The sequence below is a fragment of the Bufo bufo genome, chromosome 9, assembly GCF_905171765.1.
Source record: "Bufo bufo chromosome 9, aBufBuf1.1, whole genome shotgun sequence".
NCBI lineage: Eukaryota > Metazoa > Chordata > Amphibia > Anura > Bufonidae > Bufo > Bufo bufo.
The window spans coordinates 161,270,212-161,286,904 of record NC_053397.1 but is presented as its reverse complement, the minus strand read 5'-3'; the positions used below and the strand labels follow the sequence as shown (position 1 = coordinate 161,286,904).

The 16,693-nt window shown below is 45.3% G+C and overlaps 1 protein-coding gene across 2 annotated transcripts in view; it reads right to left on the bottom strand.

The window, feature by feature from the left end:
- The window catches only part of BAIAP2L2 (BAR/IMD domain containing adaptor protein 2 like 2), a 92,670-nt gene that overhangs the window by 32,628 nt on the left and 43,349 nt on the right, over positions 1–16,693 (bottom strand). For both annotated transcript variants that reach the window (XM_040407411.1, XM_040407412.1), the window contains exon 8: positions 2,226–2,360. In XM_040407411.1, the coding sequence (XP_040263345.1) occupies positions 2,226–2,360 (135 nt within the window). The remainder of the gene's footprint in view (positions 1–2,225; positions 2,361–16,693) is intronic.

Genomic DNA, 16,693 nt, shown 5'->3' with positions numbered 1-16,693 from the left:
GCATCTCAAAGTTGCCGCAAAGCAGATGGAAGCACTGACAAGCTCTGAACAGTCCATTCTAACTTGTTCCACAGATGCTCTAGAACAGTGATGGCTAACCTCTGGAACTCCAGCTGTGGTGAAACTACGACTCCCAGCATGCTCCATTCATTTTTGTGGAGTTCTGAGAACAGCCAAGCAAGTGTGCATCTTGGGGGTTGTAGTTTAACCACAGCTGGAGTGCCGGAGGTTAGCCATCACAGCACTAGAGGATTAACATCAGGGTACTGTGAAGGCCGGGCAAGCAAAGAAAGCTCACTGGCATGTTCCTGAATCCGATTCATGCCTGCACCCCTTGTAGCATGGTGCACTATCCAGCTGAAGGTGTCCTTCTGCTACAGGGTAAACAACGGTCAGGGTAAACAACTTGGTCAGACACAATGCATAGATTAGTCCTATTGCTCAAATGTCCATCCACATGTATCAAAGGACTCGTGGTGGGCCAAGAAAACATTTTCCACACCATTACTCCACCTCCACCAACCAGAACTGTTAATTTCTGATAGGAAGGGCTTAACGATTCAAATGCTTGTGCTAAATTCTGACCCCTGCCCCATCAGCATGGTTCAAGTAAAATTTGGATTCATCTGACCAGGCAATGTTTTTTCACTGCTCAGTAATCCAATGTATGTGCTATTTTGCCCACTGAAGTATCGCCTATCTGTTTCCCTTAGACAGCAGTAGTACTGGAATTGGTTATCTGATGTTATAGCCGATCTGTGCTAGGGAACTATGAGCTGTGCACTCAGACATGTTAGTTGGAGCACATGCATTGTATTCGGCTGCAATATGCTTGACTGTATATTGCCTGTGGTGCGACTCTTGAAATCCTCCACTAACCCCTTACATCGATGAGCTGTTTACGTCCACAATACCCCCTTTAGCTAGATGCTTTTCCTCGATCACACCATTCTCGGTATATTCTTGATACCAATGTTTGAGAAAATCTCTTAAGATTGTCAGTTTTTGAAATACTGGTCCTTGCTAGCCTAGCATTACCATGCCTTGTTCCAAATCTCTCCATTTTCTAATGTAGATTGACACTGAACTGATCCATGGAAAACTCCCTCACTTGATGTTATGCTGCAGTCAGGGGTCACATTTCCGCACAGGCAAGCTCCAATCATGAAAGGGCAGGTGTCTCCAATAAAGTGCTCGTTCTGTGTATACTGTACTTTAATACATTTCTACTCCGTCCTGTCAATTATTAATTCATGAAATTGTCACTTAATGTTATTTGGGATGGATACCAGTTTAGGCTCTGTTCACAGTTCCATGAAGATTCCTATATGTTTGTTCTGTCATAGGAGCAGAAAAACAAAAAAAGGCACCTGAAGAACCCATTTGACTAATGATGTATGTCATTGTGCATGCTACAGTGTTTTATCTTTGTTTAAAGGGAACCTGTCACCGGGATTTGATGTATAGAGCTGAGGACATGGGTTGCTAGATGGTCGCTAGCACATCTGCAATACCCAGTCCCCATAGCTCTGTGTGCTTTTATTGTGTAAAAAAAAGTTTTGATCCATATGCAAATTAACCTGAGATGTGTCCTGTACGTGAGATGAGTCCAGCGTGAAGGACCTCAGCATCGCCCCGAATTCTCAGAATCTCCTCCTTGCTCCCCGACATCAGAAAGCCAGAGCGCCGTAATCTCGCGATGCGCGAGCTAGCGCATGCGCAGTTCCTTCCCTGAGACTGATGCCAGCACAGGGAAGGAACACTATGATGACACTGCGCATCCGCTAGCTCGCGCATCGAGAGATTACGGCGCTCTGGCTTTCTGACATCAGGGAGCAAGGAGGAGATTCTGAGGATGCGGGGCGGTGCTGGGCTCCTTCACGCTGGACTCATCTCACGTACAGGACACATCTCAGGTTAATCTGCATATGGATCAAATAGTTTTTTTTACACAATAAAAGCACACAGAGCTATGGGGACTGGGTATTGCAGATGTGCTAGCGGCCATCTAGCAACCCATGTCCTCAGCTATATACATCAAATCCCGGTGACAGGTTCCCTTTAAAGTGGAGTAAGAAAGGTCAGAGACCCTGAAGTCACCTACTCAACGCTTTACAACCATAGATGGATAGTAAGAGCAGTAGACCAGAAGACCAGATATTTAGATTCTCAGAGATAACCAAGTATAGGACATTATAAATGCCCATTGTTAAAATAGCAATTACCATATTCATTGAGTCTCTTGGGCTAGTTGTCGGCCGTCCAGATGTATAATTTTGAGAAGATGGAGTTGTCTGAGCTCTGCTTGCATCAATCTGTTCTTTCCAACTGGACAGTCGTACATTGAGCACACCATGAGCCTAACACAAAACAGAAGGTAAACTTATTATTGGATTGGGTGTCAACCGATAGCATTGTCTCCATGATGGACCGAAGCATGTGACGGATTGTTCTAGGAGGAGCATGCTGCTTCCAATAGAACATAGCTGAGCATCAAGGGTCGTTTTTCACATTTGTCAAGATCTCTGCTTGCTGCCAATTTCCTCATTTACACCCCCTGGCTAACAATCTGTCCTGATTGTTATGGACACACAAGTGCTTGGTACATTACAGATACAGTACAGAGCCTTCACACTTGGCAGATTTTGTTGCAGAAAATTTCTACGACTGAAAATCAGTTCTATTCACCTGAATCCATGTGCTTGACGTCAAAACAACCCCATTCAGATGAACAGAACTAATCGTGTTATGAGCCATACACTTGTGTGCCCATCATATGACCAGGACAGAATTTTATCCACTGGAAGAAAACAAGAAAGGCTCCTACTGAATGACGGCAGAGATCTTGAAACCAGATGCAGAAAGTATAGTGGAAGAGTTTAGAACTTTTGCTAAACAAAAAATACCCTTTATTTGCTGCAACTGGAATATTCCTTTAATACCATTGTACCTATCCTTATTTACACATAAGTGCAACTTGAATGAACTGGTGTTCACATCTGCATTAAAGGCCTCTGATGCAGATTCCATCAAAAAGACTGGACAATTGAAAAACTTTAATAAAAACTATAAAATATAAAAAAAAGGACCAGGCAAAAAAGTCCTGCAGGCATGCGATTATTTCTGTTGTTCTGCTCCTCTTAGGTTGAGTTCACACTTCAGTTATTTGATCAGTTATTTCCATCAGTTATTGTGAGCCAAAACAAGGTGCGGGTCAAAAACACAGAACGGGGGGGGGGCACGGCCAGGCACGGGAGGAAGATGGCTGCATGATTTCAGCGCTACTGTACCCAGCAACGATTTAAGCCACCAGCCCAGCGCTTACACCCTTGATTAGGGCACACAGACGCAGCACTTTAGCCCTCTGCCTACCTGCATCCCGCTGAGATGGGGAAAACTCACAGGACACTGCACAAGCCGGACTCTGACCTGAAGCAGTTCTTTGAACCAAAGCGCAGCAAAGATGGCGGCGCCGCATGCTCCTCACTCCGCTCCTTTCCAACTCCACTGGACCCGGTGCACTTCCCCTTGCCTCCCACACAGCCATCGCCGGTGAGAGCAGCCACCGATGTTTTTGTACACCGGGTCACACCAACTCCCTCCATATCATCAGTAGGTGCAGACCCCACAGCTAATGAACTGGAGCAGGAGGCACACCATGATACTGGGCCTGGCGTGCCACTATCATCTAAGCTTGACCTCCACAGCTCGGGACAGGGCATGGGACACTCTGGGAGCCCTCAGGGCTCAATCAGCACAGAGGACACCTTCTCTCCAGACGAAGGGGCAACTGGCGATATACTAGATGCCTTAACAGCACTACTGCCTCCCACTCTCCAGTGTCTGAACAAGCACTCAAGCGTATGCTACTAGCTTTTAAATCCTCCCTCCATGAGGACATTACTACACTATTGACGCCCATATCTGCATCTGTACAAGCTCTGGATGCTAGGGTGATACATATTGAACCGAAAATGGGTGAGTATGCAGAGTCCCAAATACCATAATTGATTCCTATAATGATATGGCGGATGAGCTGGAGCGGATTAAATCTCAACTTGCTGACTTGGAGGACCGCTCGCGGCGCAACAATATTAAGCTATGGGGAATCCCAGAAACAGTCCCCCCATCTGGCTTCACCTCCTACATACAAAAACTGTTTCGGTCTCTGCTTCCTGATTTGTGAGCTCAAGATGTGATTATAGATCAAGCTCATCGGGTTCCCAGACCCACGCATCTGGCGGAAACAGTGCCTAGAGACACGCTAGCTATAGTGCACTTCTTTCATGTTGAAAAAGCCATACTGTCGGCTGCCCGGAAGATGCCAGTCCTGCCAGACCCTTTCCAAACCGTCAAGCTTTATACTGATCTCTTTGCTACAACTCTCCGCCAAAGGAAAATGTTGGCTCCTGTTACTACCACATTGAGACAAAACAACATTCCGTATCGCTGGGGGTACCCAGTGAAGATCTTGATAACCAAAGATGGCATTGCATATACGATTAAAACACTGGAAGAGGGCAGAGAGTTATTGTTCTCATGGAACTTGACTCTAGCATCAATAGAGTCGGCCCCGCCTCGGAAATTGCCTCGGAGTGATGTGGAACAGCGGAGGAACTCAGCTACACCCTATCCATTGGGCTGATTTTTCACTACTACACTACTTGGACCATCGAGTGCAGAGGAAAGTTGTATACCCTCCTTTTGGCACTACACCAGGACTCTACCCCCACACTGCTAATAACAGCCTACAGCTGTGCTTCGTATCCTTTTTCTTTTTACATTTTGGGACTCTCTAACATGATAATTCCTTTTACTATACTGTTTATACTGTTCCTTATGTTTATTTGCTTTTACATTTGCCGTCCTGAGCAGAGGTGTTCTGCATTTACACACCAGTCTAATGGTGCTTCACTTTATTTTCACTTAATGTGAAGGGTCTTAATTGTCCACAGAAAAGAGCATATTTATGGAGGGAGGCGATATCACATCAAGCTGATGTCTTGTATGCACAAGAATCGCACATTATTGAGAAAGATGCGCATAGATTGAAGCACCATTTATTCCTGATCATTCTCCAATCATACTCAGAAAGGAAGACAAGGGGTGTTTTGATTGCCATTAGAAACACGGTTGCTTTTACACAGGTTTTGCAGATAACTGACATCCGAGGTCGCTATGTGACTTCAGTGTGTTCCCTGAATAATATAATTTATACTATTGTTAATTTGTATGCACCCAATCGTAGACAAATTTCATTTCTGTATAAGCTACTGAAAAAGGTCAACAAAGTCAAGCAGGGTCACTTTCTACTGTGCAGCGACTTTAATAGCAGTCTAGACTCCTCGATGGACACCAGCAATCCTACTAGGCAAGTCAACAATGGCTTATCATCTCTTGTACATTCAGAGGAGCTGTTCGATATGTATGGAGGGCACAGCACAGAGAAGGATTTTACCTTTTCAGAACGTCATGGGACATACTCCCGCATTGACTTATTCCTAGTAGATCGCGCACTACTGTACAGAAGTTGTGCATCTGGTATTGACTTAATTAAATGGTTATACCATGCAGCAATAACGCTTGCTATTCAAGAGGGTGTTGATAATAACCCAGACAGAATATGTGTCACTACCAGAGCTTTGGGACGTTCTCACAGCTCTGTTTCTCCACCCCTGTGATGATGTCACTACTAGAGCTGGGAGGAGTTTTCTGTTTCCTTCCTCCCAGCTGTTCCTCCTCCGTTTGATTTCACTGCCTTTATATTCCCCCTCCTCCTATTGTAGGTGTGGATTATATTTCTCATTTGGGTTGTAGCTCTTGCTTGAGTATCTTCCCTTGTATGCTATCCTTTCACTGGACCTGTGTTCTGCTGCAGCAAGTACTCCGGATATTGCCAGCCTGTCTTTGGATCCGTCTTCACTGCGGCTGCAGCCCTTCAGCTAAGTGTGCAGACATTGCTGTGTATCTGTGTGTTTTCTGACTGGATCCGAGGCGACCACGGTTCCCTCCATATACTGAGCAGGGCACCGGTGGCCGTGCCCCTTCCACTATTGTAGGGGTTACAGTGGTCATCAGTCTTAGGTACGCGGGCATGCCTCCTTCCACCATTTGGATCCGGGCATGGGCTTAGCAGCATAGGGAGAGCTTTTGAGGGTCTGAGAGGGGTCACCCTTTATCCTCCCTAGTTTGGGTCCGGTCAGTAGCTCTATTTTCTGTGCATGCTCTTGTTGCTCACATACAGCCGTGACATTATAATCCACCAAAACCGTCTTTTTTGACATGGATCCGCTTTCTGGCCTGGTTGACCGCATGCAGGGTCTTTCTTTGGAGGTAGCGGATCTCCGTCAATCTATGACTCAGCTTCAAGCATTGGGCTCTGCTCCGGCCCATGGAGTCTGTTGCGAGCCAAAGGTCTCACTTCCGGAATCGTTCTCCGGGGGCAGTGAGAGTTTTGTTCGCTTCAGAGAGGCATGCAAACTCCATTTTTGCTTGTGTCCACATTCCTCTGGTAATCAGGAGCAGAGGGTGAGGATTGTCATCTCCCTGCTCAGGGGTAATGCTCAGACTTGGGCTTTTTCGCTGCCATCAGGGGATCCTTCCCTTCGATCCGTGGAAGGATTTTTTGTGGCCCTGGGGCAGATATATGATGACCCGGATCGTGTTGCTCTGGCCGAATCTAACTTACGTTTTTTATGCCAGAGCAAACTGTCTGCGGAGCTTTATTGTTCTGAATTTCGGAGATGGGCAGCTGATTCAGGTTGGAATGATGCTGCACTCCGGAGTCAGTTCTGTCATGGTCTCTCAGAGAGATTGAAAGATGCGTTTGCTTTCCATGAGAGACCAACGTCCTTAGAGTCTGCCATGTCATTGGCGGTACGCCTTGACAGGCATCTAAGAGAAAGAAACGAGACCTCTCTGTCCAGCCATTGTCAGTCTAGGGGCAGTGGTGCGGACTCATTCAGTGTGCAGGGGCCTCATCCTGTCTCGCTCCCCTCTGAGGAGGAGCCCATGCAGCTAGGTCGACTTGCCCCTGATAAAAGAGGATTTAGTCCTCAGAGTATGGTGTGTTTTTGTTGTGGGGGCATAGGTCATTTGGCAAATGTTTGTCCGTCTAGGAGATTCTTGAACTGTACTAAGAGCGATAATAAGAGAAAAACCTCAAAAGGTAAATCATCAAACTCTGCTTCATCTGCTACTTTGGGCAAAGTTGATGTAGGAATTGATGCTTTTCCTCTGACCTGCAGTTCCCGTTTTCTCCTGTCTGCCAGGGTGGCGCTAGAGAGCAAAGTCATTTCTTGTGAGATTTTTGTTGATAGTGGAGCGGCCGTCAATCTTATTGACACTCAATTTGTAGCCATGCATGGTTTTCAGGTTTGCACATTAGAAAAGGATATACCTGTTTTTGCTATTGACTCTGCTCCACTCTCACAGAGATCTCTGAAGGGCATTGTTCACAATATCCGGTTAGCTGTAGGTGACACTCATGTGGAGGATATATCTTGTTTTGTCCTTAACGGATTGCCTTCTCCTCTAGTTTTGGGGTTACCCTGGCTCACTAGACATAACCCCACTATTGATTGGCAAGGAAGGCAAATAAATGAGTGGAGTGACTTTTGTAGAGAGAATTGTCTTACAGCGACTTTTGCAGAGGTGTCTACAAAAACTGTGCCATCATTTCTCTGTGATTTCTCGGACGTGTTTTCCGAGAGCGGTGTTCAGGAGCTACCTCCTCACCGGGAGTTTGACTGTCCCATTAACCTCATTCCCGGCGCCAAGCTGCCAAAAGCTCGCCTCTGCAATCTCTCACAACAGGAAAGAATCGCAATGCAAACCTATATCTCCGAGAGTCTCGATAAGGGGCATATTCGTCCCTCAAAATCACCTGTTGCCGCTGGGTTTTTTTTTGTTAAAAAAAAAGATGGCTCTCTGAGACCTTGCCTAGATTTTAGGGAGCTGAACCGTATCACGATTCGCGATCCCTAACGGGCATTTCGAGAATCTCGTTATGCCTTTCGGCCTGATGAATGCTCCGGCCGCCTTTCAGCATTTTGTTAACAGTATTTTCTACCATTTAATGGGGAAATTTGTATTGGTGTATCTTGATGATATTTTGATTTTTTCCCCTGATGTTCAGACCCATCAGGATCATCTTTTTCAGGTTCTGCAGATTCTGCGGGAAAATAAATTGTACGCCAAGCTGGAGAAATGTGTTTTTATGGTATCGGAGATTCAATTTCTGGGTTTTCTCCTCTCTGCTTCTGGTTTTCGCATGGATCCGGAGAAGGTCCGTGCTGTACTTGAGTGGGAGCTTCCTGAGAATCAGAAGGCATTGATGCGCTTTTTGGGTTTTGCGAACTATTACAGAAAGTTCATTTTGAATTATTCCTCTGTGGTCAAACCCCTCACTGACATGACAAAAAAGGGGGCGTATTTTTTCTCTTGGTCGGAGGAGGCGCTTGCAGCTTTTTCTAAGATTAAAGAGAGTTTTGCATCTGCTCCCGTCTTGGTGCATCCCGATGTTTCCTTACCTTTTATTGTTGAGGTGGATGCTTCCGAGGTGGGTGTGGGTGCGGTTTTGTCCCAGGGCCCTTCTCCTGCCAAATGGCGACCCTGTGCCTTTTTCTCTAAAAAACTCTCCCCGGCAGAGAAAAACTATGATGTGGGAGATAGGGAGTTGTTGGCCATCAAGTTGGCTTTCGAGGAATGGCGCCATTGGTTGGAGGTGGCCAGGCACCCTATCACCGTTTTTACCGACCATAAGAATCTGGCATACTTGGAGTCGGCCAGGCGTATGAATTCGAGACAGGCCAGATGGTCTCTGTTCTTCTCCAGATTCAATTTTGTCGTCACATTCCGCCCTGGGATCAAAAATGTGAAGGCTGATGCTCTCTCTCGCTGTTTTCCGGGAGGAGGAAACTCCGAGGACCCGGGTCCCATTTTGGCGGAGGGGGTAGTTGTTTCTGCTCTATATTCGGATTTGGAGGCCGAGGTCCAGGCTGCCCAGACTGAGGCACCTGCCCGTTGTCCTTCTGGGAAGTTGTTTGTGCCTCCTGAACTACGTCACAAACTCTTCAAGGAGCATCATGATACTGTTCTTGCTGGTCACCCCGGGAATAGAGCCACGGTAGATCTCATTGCTCGGAGATTTTGGTGGCTGGCTCTTCGTAAGTCGGTGGAGGGTTTTGTGGCTGCTTGTGAGACGTGCGCTCGCGCTAAGGTCCCTCGTTCACGGCCTTCAGGTTCCCTTCTCCCGTTACCCATACCTTCCCGTCCTTGGACACACCTGTCCATGGACTTTATCACGGATCTTCCTCGTTACTCAGGGAAGTCGGTGATCCTGGTGGTGGTGGACCGTTTTAGCAAGATGGCTCATTTCGTACCTTTCCCTGGTTTACCCAATGCTAAAACGTTGGCGCAAGCTTTTGTCGACCATATTGTTAAATTGCATGGCATTCCCTCTGATATTGTTTCCGATAGAGGCACGTAGTTTGTGTCCAGGTTCTGGAAGGCTTTCTGTTCTCGCCTGGGGGTTCGGCTGTCCTTCTCTTCTGCTTTTCACCCGCAGTCGAATGGTCAGACTGAGCGCCTCAATCAGAATCTGGAGACATATTTGCGCTGTTTCGTGGCAGAGAACCAGGAGGATTGGTGTTCATTTCTCTTGCTGAGTTTGCTCTGAACAACCGCCGTCAGGAATCTTCTGATAAGTCGCCATTCTTTGGTGCATATGGGTTCCATCCGCAGTTTGGGACATTCTCGGGAGGGGCTCTTTCTGGTTTGCCTGAGGAGGAGAGATTTTCCTCGTCTTTGTCTACCATTTGGCAAAAGATTCAGAGTAATCTTAGAAAGATGAGTGAGAAGTATAAGCGTGTGGCTGATAAGAGACGTGTGCCTGGTCCGGACCTGAGTGTGGGTGATCTGGTGTGGTTGTCTACAAGAAATATTAAACTGAAGGTTCCCTCCTGGAAATTGGGTCCCAAGTTTATTGGGCCTTAAAAAATCTTGTCAGTCATCAATCCTGTTGCCTTCCGTCTTGATCTTCCACGGGTTTGGAAGATACATAATGTATTTCACAGATCTCTCTTAAAACCATATGTCCAGCCCACGGTACCCTCCTCTTTGCCTCCTCCTCCGATTTTGGTTGATGGCAATCTGGAGTTTGAGGTTTCCAGAATTGTGGACTCTCGCATTGTCCGCAGTTCTCTCCAGTACCTCGTTCATTGGAAGGGTTATGGTCCTGAGGAGAGGATGTGGGTTCCGGTGTCGGACATTAAAGCCACTCGCCTCATCAGGGCATTTCATAGGGCTCATCCTGAGAAGGTGGGTCCTGGGTGTCCGGAGTCCACCCGTAGAGGGGGGGGTACTGTCACTACCAGAGCTTTGGGACGTTCTCACAGCTCTGTTTCTCCACCCCTGTGATGATGTCACTACTAGAGCTGGGAGGAGTTTTCTGTTTCCTTCCTCCCAGCTGTTCCTCCTCCGTTTGATTTCCCTGCCTTTATATTCCCCCTCCTCCTATTGTAGTTGTGGATTATATTTCTCATTTGGGTTGTAGCTCTTGCTTGAGTATCTTCCCTTGTATGCTATCCTTTCACTGGACCTGTGTTCTGCTGCAGCAAGTACTCCGGATATTGCCAGCCTGTCTTTGGATCCGTCTTCACTGCGGCTGCAGCCCTTCAGCTAAGTGTGCAGACATTGCTGTGTATCTGTGTGTTTTCTGACTGGATCCGAGGCGACCACGGTTCCCTCCATATACTGAGCAGGGCACCGGTGGCCGTGCCCCTTCCACTATTGTAGGGGTTACAGTGGTCATCAGTCTTAGGTACGCGGGCATGCCTCCTTCCACCATTTGGATCCGGGCAGGGGCTTAGCAGCATAGGGAGAGCTTTTGAGGGTCTGACAGGGGTCACCCTTTATCCTCCCTAGTTTGGGTCCGGTCAGTAGCTCTATTTTCTGTGCATGCTCTTGTTGCTCACATACAGCCGTGACAATATGAAGGAAAAATACCTTTCTCTTGGGTCACTCCATATATGGGAAAGAGATAGAAAACGCCACTACAGAATTCTTCAGATTTAACACTGGAACAGCTTCTAGCGTATATTCTGAATGGCAAGCATTTATATGGGGCCCATTGATGAAGATTAGTCATAGAGACAGGAAAGCCAGGGAACAAAAACAAAGTACACTGTTGTCCGAATTAAACAAAATGGAGAGAACGAATAAGCAAAACACCACTCCTACTACCTCTCAATCCATACTGAATATTCGTAATCAACTTCAAACCTTTCTTTTACATGATTGTGAGAGCTATCAGTTTAAAACAAAAGCCAAATACTATGCCCAGAGTAATAAAGCCGGCAAACTTTTAGCCTCCAAACTAAAGTCAAAGCATACCCGCTCTAGAATTCTGCTACTGGGGCTAAGCTAACAGACCCCAGAGACATAGCAACCCAGTTTAAAGAATATTACTATGCACTTTACAATATTGGGGACCAACAACCCCCATTGGATAATCTTGCTGCCTCCATACAAGACTTTTTAGCTACTGCACAGCTACCAGTTCTGACTGATGACCATTTGGCTTCTCTTTGTGCCCCTATCACTACAGCCGAGATTCTTAACACTATAAAACTGCTGCCCTCTGGGAAATCCCCAGGCCCAGATGGTATCTCAAGTGAGTTTTATAAAAAATTCTTTACATTGATATCCCCTTGTTTAGAATCAGTGTTCCAGCAGGCTATGCAAGGTGCTACCGTCCCACCCGAAATACTATCTGCACTAATAGTCACGCTGCCTAAGCTGGGGAAACCGGTGGATGCTCCCCAAAACTTTAGGCCCATATTCCTTCTAAACGTCGATATCAAGCTATATGCTAAGTTATTGGCCCTCATATTGTCATCTATCATACCTTTCTTGGTAAAGCCTGATCAAATCGGATTTGTCACAGGACGGCAGGCCTTTGACAACATCAGACATGTTCTGGAAGTCCTGGATTATGCAGAGAAAGCTGGGGTCCCGATGGTGGCAGTTATGTTTGACGCTGAGAAGGCGTTTGACCGTATTAATTGGTCCTTCACCTTCCCGGTATTACAACACATGGGATTTAAGGGAACAATACTCTCTGCCATTCAAAATGTATATAGCAGTCTATCAGCCAGAGTTTTCTCCAATGGAGCCTTTTCCGATTCGTAATGGGACGCGCAAGGGTGCCCCTTATCCCCGTTGATTTTTGTTTTGATCATAGAACCTCTGGCCCAACACCTGCGTCTAGATGATACCATCAAGGGCATCAACATAGGGGGCAGACAACACCTTATTTCATTGTACGCGGACAATATCATCCTTACTTTAACTGAACCAACTACCTCGCTACAGTGTGCCTTAGAAGTTATTTCTCAATATGGTTCTCTATCAAATTCTAAGATCAATGTATCCAAATCTCAGATACTACCCCTAAATATCCCTCAAGAGACCTTTCACTTAAAGGGGTTGTCCAGCCTATTCATATTGATGACCTATCCTCAAGATCAGCTGATTAAAGAGAAGGCGCGTGCTGTGCCAGCACTGCCTCCTCTTCATTGTTTACCTGCTCGCCGTCGCATCCGCAGTGGTGAGCATGTGTAATTACACCCAAGCCGTCCCATTCATTACAATGGGATGGCTCGTTCCTATACACTTCTATAGGAGAGATCCATCCCATTGAAATGAATGGGATGGCTTGGGTGTAATTACACCTGCTCACTACAGTGGATGCGACAGCGAGAAAGTAAACAATGAAGAGGAGGCAGCACTGACACGGCGTGTGCCTTCTCTTCAAACAGCTGATCGGCGGGGGTGCTGTGTGTTGGACCCCCGCCGATCTGATATTGATGACCTATCCTGAGGATAGGTCATCAATAAAAATAACTTGGAAAACCCCTTTAATGAAATCTACCTTTCATCTAGACTGGCAGGACACTGAGATACAATATCTAGGCACTCACTAAAACCCGATCAATGCTATATTCCCACAATTACGAACCACTCCTGAAAACAATTGAACAAGACTTATCCACCTTTGCAAAACATGAAATATCCTGGGCAGGCATAATAGCTACCTTCCAAATGTTTACCTTGCCTAAAGTGCTGTACATTTTCCGTACCCTTCCCTTGCTCCTACCCACCATTTTTTTTTTTAGAAAGCTAGACAGCTTATCAATAAATTTATTTGGGGGAACAAGAAACCTAGAATCTCATACACCCTGATGACCCGGAAGAGAGGAAGGGGAGGGCTGGGACTACTGTCCCTCCGCCATTACTATATAGCTACCAACCTCTCCATTTTGAGGGATTGGTGGGCAAGAACTACAGATAAACATTGGGTTCACATAGAACAAAGCGTAACTCCAGCCCAAGATCTTAGAGTCTTACTGATTAGCTCTGTCTTGGATCCAAACATGAACCATGGTAGGTCACACATAGTACAGCTTTCTATAGACCTATGGCATAAATTCCACTCTTCTGTGAGTAAACCATCTTGGGAATGCATATCCGTAGCCCCTTTGGAATCCTTGGAACTATTAATGGACAACAAATCTTTATCCTACTGGACACTCAGAGGGGTAGACGTCTGGTCCAGCAATTGTACTCTCAATGTACACTGCGGTCCTTTATGGATATGCACGAGACTTATGGAATTCCACACAGGGACTTTTACAAATACAGTTGCAAGAAAAAGTATGTGAATCCTTTGGAATGATATGGATTTCTGCACAAATTGGTCATAAAATGTGATCTGATTTTCATCTAAGTCACAACAATAGACAATCACAGTCTGCTTAAACTAATAACACACACATAATTAAATGTTACCATGTTTTTATTGAACACACCATGTAAACATTCACAGTGCAGGTGGAAAAAGTATGTGAACCCTTGGATTTAATAACTGGTTGAACCTCCTTTGGCAGCAATAACTTCAACCAAACGTTTCCTGTAGTTGCAGATCAGATGTGCACAACCGTCAGGAGTAATTCTTGACCATTTCTCTTTACAGAACTGTTTCAGTTAAGCAATATTCTTGGGATATCTGGTGTGAATCACTTTCTTGAGGTCATGCCACAGCATCTCAATTGGGTTGAGGTCAGGCCACTCCAGAAGGCGTATTTTCTTCTGTTTAAGCCAATCTGTTGTTGATTTACTTCTATGCTTTGGGTCGTTGTCCTGTTGCAACACCCATCTTCTGTGGAGCTTCAGCTGGTGGACAGATGGCCTTAAGTTCTCCTACAAAATGGCTTGATAAACTTGGGAATTCCTCTTTTCTTTGATGATAGAAATCCGTCCAGGCCCTGACGCAGCAAAGCAGCCCCAAACCATGATGCCCCAACCACCATACTTCACAGTTGGGATGAGGTTTTGATGTTGGTGTGCTGTGCCTCTTTTTCTCCACACATAGTGTTGTGTGTTTCTTCCAAACAACTCAACTTTGGTTTCATCTGTCCACAGAATATTTTGCCAGTACTGCTGTGGAACATCCAGGTGTTCTCTTGCAAACTGTAGACGTGCAGCAATATTATTATTTATTTTTTTACAGCAGTGGCTTCCTCTTTGGTATCCTCCCATGAAATCCATTCTTGTTTAGTGTTTTACATATCGTAGATTCACTAACAGGGATGTTAGCATATGTCACAGACTTTTGTAAGTCTTTAGCTGACGCTCTAGGATTCTTCTTCACCTCATTGAGCAGTCTGCGCTGTGCTCTTGCAGTCATCTTTACAGGATGGCCACTCCTAGGGAGAGTAGCAGCAGTGCTTTACTTTCTCCATTTATAGACAATTTGTCTTACCGTTGACTGATGAACAGCAAGGCTTTTGGAGATACTTTTATAACCCTTTCCAGCTTTATGCAGGTCAACAATTATTAATCGTAGGTCTTCTGATCTCTTTTGTGCGATGCATCATTCACATCAGGCAATGCTTCTTGTGAAAAGCAAACCCAGAACTGGTGTGTTTTTTATAGGGCAGGGCAGCTGTAACCAATACCTCCAATCTCATCTCATTGATTGGACTCCAGTTGGCTGACACCTCACTCCAATTAGCTCTTGGAAATGTCATTAGTCTAGGGGTTCACATACTTTTTCCACCTGCACTGTGAATGTTTACATGGTGTGTTCAATAAAAACATGGTAACATTTAATTCTTTGTATGTTATTAGTATAAGCAGACTGTGATTGTCTATTGTTGTGACTTAGAAGAAGATCAGATCACATTTTATGACCAATTTATGCAGAAATCCATATCATTCCAGACAGTTCACATACTTTTTCTTGCAACTGTATTTGGGGATGAGACATCTGCTCACATCTTTAAATAAAACTCCTCCCCCATTTCAATACCGATATCATAGCTTTTTTTTAAATCACCTCTACTAGGGCTAAAATATTGAGACCGATATATGATATTCTAATGCAGGCCACAACATTTGTAAAAACTGCTCCTATCATGACTAGGGAAAAGGAGATGGGTCAGGAGTTTACAGCTGAAACCTGGAGTAAAGCCACTCTCTTTTCCTCCAGAACATTTAGGTGTACAACCCACTATGAGACAGCTATGAAAACTCTTTTGGTCTGATACTATACGCCCAAAAGGCTAAACACTATCTTTCTAAACTCCTTACCTTATTGCTGGAGACTCTGTGGTCAGAGTGAAACGCTATACCACACCCTGTGGTCATGCCCCGTCCTCCTTCCCTACTTGAATGTGGTATTCTCTTTACTATCTGATGCATTACAGAGTGGAACCTTCTCTGGGATTAGCTCTCCTTTTATTGGGATATAGACTCTTTTCCTGTATCAGCCTGAACTATAGTGGACCATGTTTTAGTGATTGCGAAATTGGTGGTGGTTCGCAGTGGAAAGAGCCTAAATCCCTGGACTAACGGGAGGTGGTGGAGACACTTAATACCACATACACTTATGAAAACTACTCTTTTATAGTGTATTTCATAACACCAAGGTGGATAAAATATGGCAACTTTGGATAACACACCCTTCATGAAAACACTGTAATACTCAACTGCATAACCTGTGGCTTCAGGACGGCACACTGTTCATTTCATTGTCCATTAATATGTTAAAAAATCCAATACAAATAATTGAAACATAAAAACACAGAACAGGTGCAGATCTTTCCATTATACCCTGTCTCTGTGGATGCTTCACTACTGGTTTTGGCTCACAATAACTGATGGAAATAACTGATCAAATAACTGAAGTATGGAACAGAACAATAAAGATAACATGGGGTGATGTGAACTCACGCTAAGGGCTCATGCACATGACAGTTGTTGGTCGGTGCCCATATCACGGATGCGGACCCATTCGCTTGTTCTATTTTGTTGCAGTGCGGATGGATCACGGACCTATTCAAGTAGGAAGGTGCCCGTACATTGGGGACCACAATTTGATGTCCCCAATGCACGGAATGGGAGGCAAACGTTCATGTGCATGAGCCCTAAGCCAGTTTGTCCTGGCCTGTTTGACCAAATCCTCAGCCTATGCTTTCTGACACTTATGCATTCAAAGTATAAAGCCACCTGCACACATTGCGGAATCTGTGCATTTTTTTCTGTGCAAATTTCCCTTGCAGAAAAACCGCAGAGTATTACAGTACCAGCAAAGTGTACGAGATTACACAAATCTCATGTACACTTTGCA